Source organism: Benincasa hispida, chromosome 10 (genome assembly GCF_009727055.1).
Source record: "Benincasa hispida cultivar B227 chromosome 10, ASM972705v1, whole genome shotgun sequence".
In the NCBI taxonomy this organism is placed as follows: Eukaryota; Viridiplantae; Streptophyta; class Magnoliopsida; order Cucurbitales; family Cucurbitaceae; genus Benincasa; species Benincasa hispida.
Window position 1 is genome coordinate 50990588 of NC_052358.1, and position 11806 is coordinate 51002393.

General features: G+C 35.0%; 1 protein-coding gene across 1 annotated transcript; it reads left to right on the plus strand.

Annotated features, from left to right (window-relative positions):
- Positions 1–826: 826 nt before the first annotated feature.
- LOC120089136 lies at positions 827–9802 on the plus strand. Its single transcript, XM_039046553.1, has 9 exons — positions 827–1199; positions 2677–3331; positions 5577–5674; positions 5754–6050; positions 6462–6587; positions 8769–8935; positions 9053–9167; positions 9291–9407; positions 9506–9802. Exons 1-9 carry the CDS (start codon positions 939–941, stop codon positions 9641–9643), a joined length of 1974 nt encoding a protein of 657 aa, XP_038902481.1. The 5' UTR covers positions 827–938; the 3' UTR covers positions 9644–9802.
- The last annotated feature ends 2004 nt before the right edge of the window (positions 9803–11806 follow it).

Sequence of the window (11806 nt, forward strand, 5' to 3'; positions counted from 1 at the left end):
AAAGATCCACGGTGAAGGAATGAACGAATGCTCGAACGAAGATGGATGCTTAAACGAACGCTCGACGATCAACTCTCCACACGACGGTACGAATGGAGCTTAGATTTGAAACATGAGACGAACACTTGATGGAGTTGTTGACGAAGGCCAACGGAGCTCGATGGTCGACGGAGCTAGAACGGAAATTTATGACGAAACTCGAACGCTTGAACGAAGATCCATAGTAAACTTTGGTCAACAGCTGCATGTGGTGGAAAAGGATCTTCGACGGTCGAAGACACGAGCGACGATTGTGGAACTAGTGAGGTTGACATGAGTTTTGAGAGAGAGAGAATTTAGAGAGAAAAAGTGGGGTTTAAATTCTTAATTGACGTGCGTAGAGACAAGATACGGAAGATGGGAGAGTTGTAAATGAACCATAATATTAGGGTAAATAATCAATCCATCTGACCATTTTAAAATAAATAGAAAGTAAAAGACATTGTTGTAATTTGGACCCATAAAAATGTCTTTTTATGTGTAAATCCCTAATATATAAGTAATATTTATGCCAAATCTGTCCTTTCGTTGCAAACCTTTCTTTTGTTACTTTATTGACAATTTGGTCAATTCAATGACTCTCTAATTGTTGCTTTATTGACAATGTGGTTTGGTTCGGTTTTTTTTCCATTTTTTTTGGTTTGCCCTTGTGTGTACCAATTGATAGAATCCGTTTAAGCGAATAAGTGTTGGGTCAGACTTGCCATGGCCAATCAATATATCCATAGTGACAGCTCAAGAATCACTTGTAATCTTCTAATTTGGCCACCAGAAACTATTTATGTTGGCGCCTTCTGATTCCTAGTCTAGTGCTTTTCAAAACCCCACTTCCCTTTTTTTCCATTTCCTTCCTTCCCCTCAAAACCCTAGTCTTGGTGCAGCCGGAGCAAGCAGCGTCCATGGAAGAAGACGGCATAGACATGGTTCTGGGCAGAGCCACGGAGCTCCGATTGAAGATCAGCAACTGCATTCACAAGGCAACAACCACCTCCTCCCTCCGACAACACCCTTCTGCCGGAACGGCAAATGGGGCCGTCAACGACGGCGGTTCCGGCTCCCAAACTCCGGTCGGCGATACGGAGGACGATGAAGAAGTGGAACGACTTTTGAATATCTGCGATGCCCTTGAGTCCTTGGAGACCCAACTCTCCTCACTGCAGGTTCTCTCTTAATTAGGGCATTTTTTTTTTCTCTCTTCTTTCACACTTCTTAATTTTTGGGTCTCTGACTTTGTGCTGCTTTTGACTTACAATGTAATTTTATTTGAATTGTATTTATTGTTTCATATGACAGTTGTTCTTATCTGGGTTTCGTTTTTCTTTTCTTCATTTTCCCTACTTTTGCTGAATTTGTCATTGTGGTAGAAAGAAAGTGAATTGAAACTTTGCAACTCCTTATTGAATTTCTCTGTCAAATGAGACATTGTTCGGTTCCTTTTCTTCAATGTTAAATTTTTACTTGACATGTTTCAAACATGCTTTTCATGTTATTTCTAAAAGTTTTTCCTGTTTTATGAATTATAGTAAACAAATTTGGCCTGGAATTGTATTGCTAAAGTATATTCTCTCTCTGTATCTCTATCTCTGTCTGTCTCTTCCTTCTTTTTACTCTGCTCAAAAGCAATATAATTTTGAACTTTTACCTTTAGTTCCATGATTAGTTGCCAAATCATAATGCTTTGAATTGAACTTCGATGCATGTTATAGGATTAGCTTTGAAATAATAGGTGGTTGTATTTGTAGCATCCATCATGTCTCAGTGTGGAAACGAAGCTTAGAGATCATTTGGCAACTTTTCCCTTTCTTGTTTTTTGTTTTGATAAATATATGTGTTTGGTAAGTGTTCCTTGTTTGTAATTTCTTGATGGTTCTAAAAATTGTACACCAATTTTGAAAACAAAAGAAAATGATTTTCTTGTTATGTGTAACGAATCAAAGCAATTATCGAGAGAAAACGACAAGCAATGAGCAAGATTTGAGAATAATTTGAATATTGTAGACCACCACTTATGTAAACATTGTTTTGTAGAAATCATCAATGGAAGTATTTTTTGTGTCACACAAGCTAGTGAAGTTGTGTGTATTTCTTTGGTTATATAGATGGGTTATTGCTAGAAGCACAAATCTTTTCTTGTTTTACTTCTTTGGTTATATAGATGGGTTATTGCTAGAAGCACAAATCTTTTCTTGTTTTCTTTGCACTCACAGTTGCGTGAGAAACCTGAGCGCATATCATAGTACTAAATGTAGGTTATGTCAGAATAATAGTTTGGTTTATGCTCTGTTTCATTACCATTTATATTAATAAAACTCTGGGACGATGTTGTATTTGTTGAATATATTTGCATACCTAGCTATCTAATTATATGATGCAGAAAATTCTTCCAGCGGTAATTGAATTTGTTTCTGCAAGATACCTAGATAAGACTATTAGTATAGTATTAGTAAAAGGTATAAAAGTTATTAGATAGGAAGTTAATTGCTGAATGTTGTTATAAATAACAGGAGGGTGAGTGAGTGAAAGCGGGCAATTCTGTGGAGTGGTCTAAGGCTTGAGTGTGCTCACTCAAGAGGGGGTATATTCCAGATCTTGATTCCAGTTAAGAATTATCCTAACAGTTTCTCTTGTGATTTTAAGGATTTGCAACAACAACAACGATATGAACGGGAAGCTGCCCTCTGTGAGATTGAACAGAGCCGCAAGATGCTACTGGGCAAGCTCAAGGAGTACAAAGGAGAGCATTTAGAAGTGATAAATGAAGCTTCTGCCTTTGCTGGGGAGGCAGTAAAGAACAACCATGACCTCATGCTTCCTCCATATCCAAGTCGTCCTCCATATCCTCTTCACTTAGACAATGAACATTTATCTCCATTCATGTCTGCTCGCAAATCTGCCCGCAATGGGGTAACCTTGAGCTACATGACAAAGGATGCTAAAAGGGAGTCAAGTGAGTTGTTACCTACCAGCCAACAAGCAAGCACGAGAAAGTCGAGGAGTGGATTGGGTTCACTCATAGCTGCAGCAGCCAAGGCAGTGTTTACCATTGTTGGTGTTGTGTCTATATTGAGCATGTCCGGTTTCGGGCCACAGATCGTAGCAAAGAGAGCTACCCGTTTGAAGATATCCAGTGCATACGAACAGCCATCAACTGAAGAAGAGAGACCGAGAGCTGAATGCCCGCCAGGGAAAATCTTGGTTGTTGAAGACGGGGAGGTTAGGTGTTTGGTGAAAGAGAGAGTCGAAGTTCCATTTTCTTCTGCTGTGGCAAAACCAGATGTGAACTATGGATGGGGTTAATGCCCCATTTCAATGCTTCTTCTTCCACTTCTTCCACACGAAAAGGTAAATTCCATCTTCAGAGAAGCTCTAGTCTTCTGTGTGTAAAGTTAAACACATTTGCCCGTTTTAAAAAATATATAAAAATATATTAGTTTTTTTTTTAGAGAAAAAAATATTAGTTATTACAGTTTAATTTAAACAAATGTTCGTCCCTATATTTCTTTAAGAAAATATATATTAGTTCAAGAATTTTTAGAATTTTGATTCTAAAATATTCAACTGTTCTGTTTTCGTAGTTAAAGTTTTGAATTTTTAATTCTACTCTAGTGTGGAACTAATAGAAGGGCTGTAAAGTAAAATCTTCAATAAAAGATTGAGATGTAAATTTGATAAAAACTGGGTAAGTATAATGTGATTTTTAAAAGTGACTAAAAAAATGAGTACATGGGAAAGAAATTTCAAAAGTGATGGTGAAGTCAAGTATTAACAAAAATAGGGTTATTTTTTGTGGAAAGGAAAATCGTGTATCCAGTACACGATTACCTTTAAATCCAGTTAGCGTCCATGTCAGTCACGTGGACTTGGTCAAAGAACCAAACTCATAGATAGGGTCCACGATTTGATTATTTTTATATATTTTTTTAAATTTCTAACTAATAATTTTGTTTTTTAATATAAAAAACAGAGTCATGATCAAATATAATTTCATTAGTTCTTTAATTTCACAATAGAAGTGTACATGAAATTAATAGTTTTGAATTACAAGTCACTCGGTTTTCCAGAGTGTTTGACTTGTCAGTGAATAAGAATCCTCCAATAAGCTGCATAATATATGCTTGTGCATATCTCTGTATGGTGATATCATTGGCATCGGGAGGCAACTTTGGAAATTGGAATGTTAACCACATGATACTCAATCTTGAGCCTTTCAAATCATCTGGTCAAATGTTCAAAAGATCGTTACAAATAGTTTTCCAATCGTATGGCAATGAACTCAGACATACGACAGCAAGGACGACAAACGACAATTGTGAGAGAGAGGCAGAAAAGGGAGAAAGTTTGAGATGAGGAAGAGAGTGAAAGGAGAAGGTCGTGGGGGGTTTTTGGGGACCATTAAGTCGTGTACCCTGTACATGATTTAGGGTAGTTGTGGATCCTGTCTACGATTACCTATGGTCAACGCTGTATGCCTGGCAATCTGCGTATGCCAGCTCACTTCCAATTCACGTGTTGTGAAGTGAACTCGGTCCATGATTTAGAGGTAATCGTGTTTCGGGCCCATGATTACACAATCTCATTTTTATCAATACTTTCAGCCCAGCTCAATTTTTGTTAATAATTAATAAAATAACATTGTTTAAAAAAAAAATCGAAAAACTAGCTAAATTGAAAATTTGAAAACCTAGGACTGAAGTGAAAAAAATGAAAAAAATAAATTTGAGAGCAAATTGTCATACCTCTCCCCAGATTATCCTCTACACCAAAGAAGGGATGTGAAGACAGTAATTGTCAATCCTCTTATAACAACTACAGTCCACCATAAACTCGTAAACCTGTTTCCTGAGCACCTGTTAACCTAATAGACAATACTTACCTTGGACTGAATGAGATCTTATCCGTTATCATATCATTCACATTTTCCAAAGAAAAAGAAGCAATCCTACTTAAAGTATTGAAAAAGTACATTAAAGCACTAGGATGGACTCTTGCTGACATTAAGGGTATAAGTCCATTCTTCTGCATGCACAAAATCATATTGGAAGGTCAGAAAGGCTCTGTTGAACCTCAATGCAGGCTGAACCCTTCAATAAAAGAAGTTGTCGAAAAGGAAATCATTAAATGGTTAGATGCATGAATTATTTTCCCCATCTCAGATAACACATGGGTTAGCCCGGTGTAGTGTGCCCCAAAGAAGGGGGGAATGACAGTTGTACCCAATAAGAACAACGAATTAATACCAACGTGTACAGTCACCGGTTGGAGGATATGCATGGATTATCGAAAAATCAACGCTACGACCAAAATGGATCACTTTCCCTTGTCCTTTATTGACCAAATGCTAGACAGGTTAGTGGGGACCGACTACTTTTGCTTTTTGGACGGATACACAGGGTATAATCAAATTATGATCGCACTCGAGGATCAAGAGGAAATGACATTCACATGCCCATATGGGACGTTTGCTTTTCGACGCATGCCTTTTGGATTATACAACGTCCCTAGCACATTTTAAAGGTGCATGATGGCTATCTTTTTAGATTACCTTGAGGATTCCGTTGAAATATTCATGGACGATTTTATAGTTTATGGAAGGACGTACGAAGTGTGTTTTGAGAATCTGGAGAAAATCCTAAAGGTGTGAGGACACGAATCTAGTTCTTAATTGGGAGAAATGTCACTTCATGGTGACCAAGTGGATTGTTCTTGGACTCAAGGTTTCCAAGTTTGGCCTACAAGTTGATAGAGCAAAAATTGAAGGCATTGAAAAGCTACCGCCTCCTACAATTATGAAGACCTTGAGAAGTTTTCTAGGACATGTTGGGTTCTATCGAAGATTTGTCAAGGATTTCTCAAAAACTGCCAGACCACTGAACATGCTGCTTGAGGTTGAGAGACCTTTCGACTTCGATGCCAATTGCCTGAACGCATTCGAGAAATTAAAGAGTGTGTTAGTTTCAGCTCTAGTTCTAATCTCGCATGATTGGACAAAACCATTTGAGCTTATGTGCGAGGTTAGTGGATATGTGATGGGAGCAACTTTGGCTCAACGAATAGAAAAGATTCTTTACCCCATCACATACGCAAGTAAGACTCTTAATAGTGCCCAGAAGAATTATACAACCACTGAAAAATAGTTGCTGGCCGTGGGTTTTGCCATGGAAAAATTTCAACCTTATCTGCTGGGATTGAAGGTCATCATTCACACAGATCATTATGCCATCAAATACTTGATGACAAAGAAGGATGCAAAGCCAAGACTGATCAGATGGGTCCTACTGCTTTAGGAGTTTTACATAGAAATAATAGACAAAAAAGGGCCAAAGAATAAAGTCGCAGATCATCTATCACGACTTGAAAATCATGAAAATGATTGAATACAACCCTCTGTAAACGCCTCATTCCTTGATGAAATGTTGTTCAAGATCGATGAGTACTTGCCTTGGTACGCGAACATTGTCATTCACACAGATCATTCTGCCATCAAATACTTGATGACAAAGAAGGATGCAAAGTTCAAGACTGATCAGATGGGTCATACTGCTTTAGGAGTTTGACACATAAATAATAGATAGAAAATGGTCAGAGAATAAAGTCGCAGATTATCTATCACGACTTGAAAATCATAAAAATGATTGCATACAACCCTCTGTAAATGCCTCATTCCCTGATGAAATTCTTTTAAAGATCGATGAGTACTTGCCTTAGTACGCGGACATTGTTAATTTCCTAGTTTGCAAACATTTTTTCGAAGAATATACATCACAACAAAAGAAAAGGCTCGTGCACGACTGTAAATTCTATTATTGGAACGAGCCTAACTTGTACAAAAGAGGTCCTGACCAAATCTCAAGACAATGCGTTCCAGAAACAACATTTCAACACATCATCTATCAATGTCATGAATTGCCCTATGGTGGGCACTTCAGAAGTCAGCGCATAGGTGCAAAGATCTTGCAGAGCGGAAACTACTGGGCCACCTTATTTAAGGATGCACGCAAATATATCATGAAGTGCGACAGGTGCCAGAACATCGGGAACATTTCAGAAAAAAATGAAATGCCAATGAATGTTATTCTGGAGGTGGAATTATTTGACGTTTGGTGGATAAATTTTATGGGTCCATTTCTTCTATCTAATGGCTACAACTACCTCTTGTTAACTGTTGACGATGATCCAAATGGGTGGAGGCGATTTTCTGTGCCTCAAATGATGCGATCACCGTCTCAAAATTCTTGCAGAAAAACATCTTCACTTGCTTTGGCGCTCCCCGACTATTATAAGCGATGAAGGCATACATTTCATCAATCACATCGCCAACAAAATTCTTAGCAAATACAACGTTCACAACAAAATAGCCGCAACATATCACCCCAGATAAATGGTCAGATTGAGATATCTAACAGGGAAATCAAGACAGTGTTGGAAAAAGTTGTCAACCTGACGCGTAAGGATTGGGCACAAAGACTAGACAAAGTGTTATGGGCATATTGCACTGCATATAAAACTCCCCTAGGAATGTCCCCATACACTCTAGTCTTCGGCAAAGTCTGCCACTTTCTGTTAGAACTTGAACACAAAGCATTTTGGCTACGAAAAAATTTAACTTTGACTTGAAGGCCATAGGAAACGCGAGAAAGCTTCTCTTATAAATTCTCTTATAGGTTTCCAATTATAAAAAAGTTTGTAATGAGTTTAGATTTTTTTAAGTTTAGGAATATATTAAATATAAATTAAAAATTAACCTATTAGATATTTTTTTAAGTTCAATCAACATAAAAGTTTTAGGACTAAACTTGTAATTTTACTTGGATAAAGATATCCATTGATATGTCTATATATTCGTAATATCCATAGATATCTTTGATATCTTTTATAAATGCTCATAAAACATTAAAGAAATGTCATGTATTTAATCCAATATAAATACTAATAACAATATTCATGGCTTAGTTTGAGAGTAAAAATAACTTTATTATTAATCTAAACAAAAATTATAAATTTTTTTACTTACAAAGATATTTGTTGATATTGATATTTTATCGATATATCCGTGAAATTGAAATATCTTTATTGATATCGATATCTATATTTAAATTCTTGATTTAACCTAATACATATCTCTTTTTGGAAAAATAAAGCTTCTAGCTTAAAATTTGTATATTTAGCCAAAGGTTGACAAACCACCATATATTGATTCTATGGTCGTGTTGAAACCATTTAATTGAATATCCGACGAATTTTTCGAGGTCAAAGGTTGATAATAAAATAAACCTAAAAAAAAAACTTGCCAAAGGAGAATTACCCAACCTAACAAACGACTCCAGTCCAAAAAATAAAATAGAAAAATAAATAATTACACCAACTCCCATGCTTTGATCAGTGAGTCAATGCCAAAACTAATTTTTTTTTAATTATAAAAAATCCCCAAATGAAATTAAATTGACACAAGGCACCAACTTTAAACGCATAACTAAATTCATCATTATTTTTCACCACAAGAATCCCACCAAACCCCAACCAAAACCAATAAGAAACCTGCAAAATTGGCAGTTTTTCAAGACAGCCCCCTGTTTTTTTACATGTCTAGTCCTTGCCTTGTGGGCCCCTATGGCTTTGTATTTATTATATTCTTTGAATGAAAGAAGCAAAAAGCAAGTTGCCATGGCTTTTCATTCCAATGAAGAGGTAAATTTTGAATCCAAAACAAAAGAAAGCATATGTTGGGTTAGTGCATAAATAGGATCTTCCAATATGAATTTACTCAAAAGAAAAACACAGACATGGGAACATGTGGAGAAGGAAAAGTTTTCACTGAAGAGCAAGAGGCTCTTGTAATCAAGTCATGGACTGTCATGAAAAAGAATGCTGCTGATTTGGCTTTCAAATTCTTCCTCAAGTATAACACTCTACTTCTTTTTGTTCGATATTTCCGTAAATCGAAAGGTTCGTCTTATTTGACGATTAGAATTGAATATTTTCTTTTTTTCTTTTTTTTTTTTTTGTTGGAGTTTAGGATATTTGAAATTGCACCCTCTGCTCAAAAGATGTTTCCCTTTTTGAGAGACTCGAAAGTTCCGTTAGAGCAAAACCCAAAGTTGAAGCCTCATGCTTTGAATGTTTTCACTCTGGTAAGTTTAATTGAACCTTTAACCTTCTTAGCTAGTGACATATGTTTTAACCAGTTGAGTTATATTCAGATTGACATGAATTAAACTGAAAAATGATATCTGAACTTGCGTTGAATTTTGTAGACTTGTGAGTCAGCCGTTCAACTTCGAAAAGGTGGCATAGCAGCCGCAAAAGAAACCACCATAAAAAGGCTAGGGGCCACTCACCTCAAGTATGGTGTTCTCGACGAACATTTTGAGGTAGATTCATATTCTATTTTGATCTCCAAACTTCAAAACTCGATTGTCGTAATTCCAGTTTGACGACTGTGGCGATGTATTTCTTGTTTTTCCTATAGGTGACAAAGTTTGCTCTTTTGGAGACGATAAAGGAAGGAATTCCAGAAATGTGGAGTGTGGAGATGAAAGGGGCATGGGCTGAAGCTTATGATCAGTTGGTTTCTGCCATTAAAGCTGAGATGAAACCTTCTACTTAAACCTCTTTCTGTCAATTCACTTCGACGGCGTCGTTTTATATGCTTAATTTTCATACTGCCTAAATAAATGCATTTGTTCATGAACACAAGTCTTGTTTTTTAAATTCAAAAGCTTCATTGTTGGATTTAATTTGAGTTATTATTATTGTATTGTATAAATTTTGCTTAATCAAATCATCGGCTTTTTAAATGATAATCAATGTTTATGACCTTTACATTAATATAAATATCATTCATTAATTTGTTTAAGAATTTTGTTCCTTATGAAATTAAATTAAAAATTTTCATAATTGAGGTAAAATATTATTTACAAAAATAGGAGCTAAAAAAAACTTAAATTACAAATTTAGTCTATAAATTTTTTAATATCATAAAATTCACAGATCTACCTGACACATAATTCAAAGTTCGAAGCTTTATTAAACATAGAATTCAATTTTATATCTAATAAATCAAATAATTTTTAAAAATTTTGATCGATTACACACAAAATTAAAAGCTTAGATCTATTAGATGCTTTTAAAAGTTCAAGGATTAAGCTCTTTTTTAGATGCATTAAAGAGACTAAAAGCAATATAATTGAACATATGACTAATACAACTTAAATAAATTAAACATTAGATGGTTCTGTATACATTGATTTATTTTTAAAATTAAAAAGCAAAAACTTATTTCTAGATACTTTTACTATATTGCTTTTATTTCGATGGTTTTATCCAACTCTTTTGACATCGGCTAAAGTGAACTTAACTTAATGGTATTGACATGTTCTTCGATTCAAGAGGTCAAATGTTCAATTTTCCACTCTACAATAATTGTATAAATAAAAAAAAAAAAACTCTTTCGACATTGAAGATAACATGATATGCTAACCTAAGTGATTAAGTTAGATTAACAATAAGACATAAGATCAAAAGCAGTAAGACTACGGTGGGACTTTTCCTCCTATTTAAGGCACTCATATATTTGAATCCCAAAAGGGATTTTAAGGCATACTAAAAGAAAGCAAAATATAAAGAGAAGAAATAAATACATTAATATTGAAAGAAAAAATGAAAAGGAAAGAAAGTTTGGTTGGGAAGATGAACTATTAAAGTAAGTAAATGAAAGAAAAACATAAACAAAAGCAAAGAATTAAGAAATTTTGAATGCTCTAAAAATAAACTTATTGATAAAGGAAGGAAACGAGACAGCTGAAAGTTAAAGAATACGAAAAAGCATAGCTAATGCAAAAATTACACTTAGTCGTTCTTCTCTCTTCTAACTTAATCACATTCTAACTCTCATTCAAATTATTAAATTTTCCTCGACATGTCAATATTTTCATTGATATTTCTATGTTTCTACGGATTTGATATCGACATTAAAATGAATCAATATTTCCATTCTATCATAGAAAAAATTATGAAATATAAAAAAAATAAAATGTCATTAATGGAAACATAATATATAAAATAGACATCTTAACTTGTTTAAAAACCATAATTTTTTTCAGAAATATCATTCAAAATCAACATTGTTGAAGGATAAATTTTGGACCAATTACAAATTTTCACATCATTTCTTAAATTAATGATGAAATTACAAATCATCAAATTTGGAACCAATTAAAAGTTGACATGTATCCCTAATTGAAATTGAAGACGTAAATTGACAGATTCCGATGATGCCACTTGTTTTCTCATGACCATTGGATTGGATGAAATTAATTTGGTCCAATTTGATTTTATGATTTGGGCTAGGATTCAATTGAACCCAAAAATAGGCTTAATTTGACCCAAGTGCCAAATTAGGCCTAAATCCAATTAAATGGACTAAAAGGCTAGGTTCATGGATCAACTAAGTCCAAGCCTGCCAAGCCCACCTAATAACTCTATAAATAGAGGAGTTTTCTTCATTTGTGGGGGTCAGAAATTCTACATTCCAGATAGTCAAGAGAGAATTCTCTGCAATCAGAAGACTTCTTGACTCCTGAAGACTGAACTGTTCCTTGAAGCTCAAGTTCTTAAGATCCAAGACTCTTCCAAGACTTAAATTTCAAAAACATCACGTGCTCCATTTCCCCAAGTTAAGTGTATGCATCAAACTGAAAGGGAATCAGAGGATCAAGTATTAGAAATCGAACCACATTCGCATCAAATTAACATCAATTCAAGTTCAACT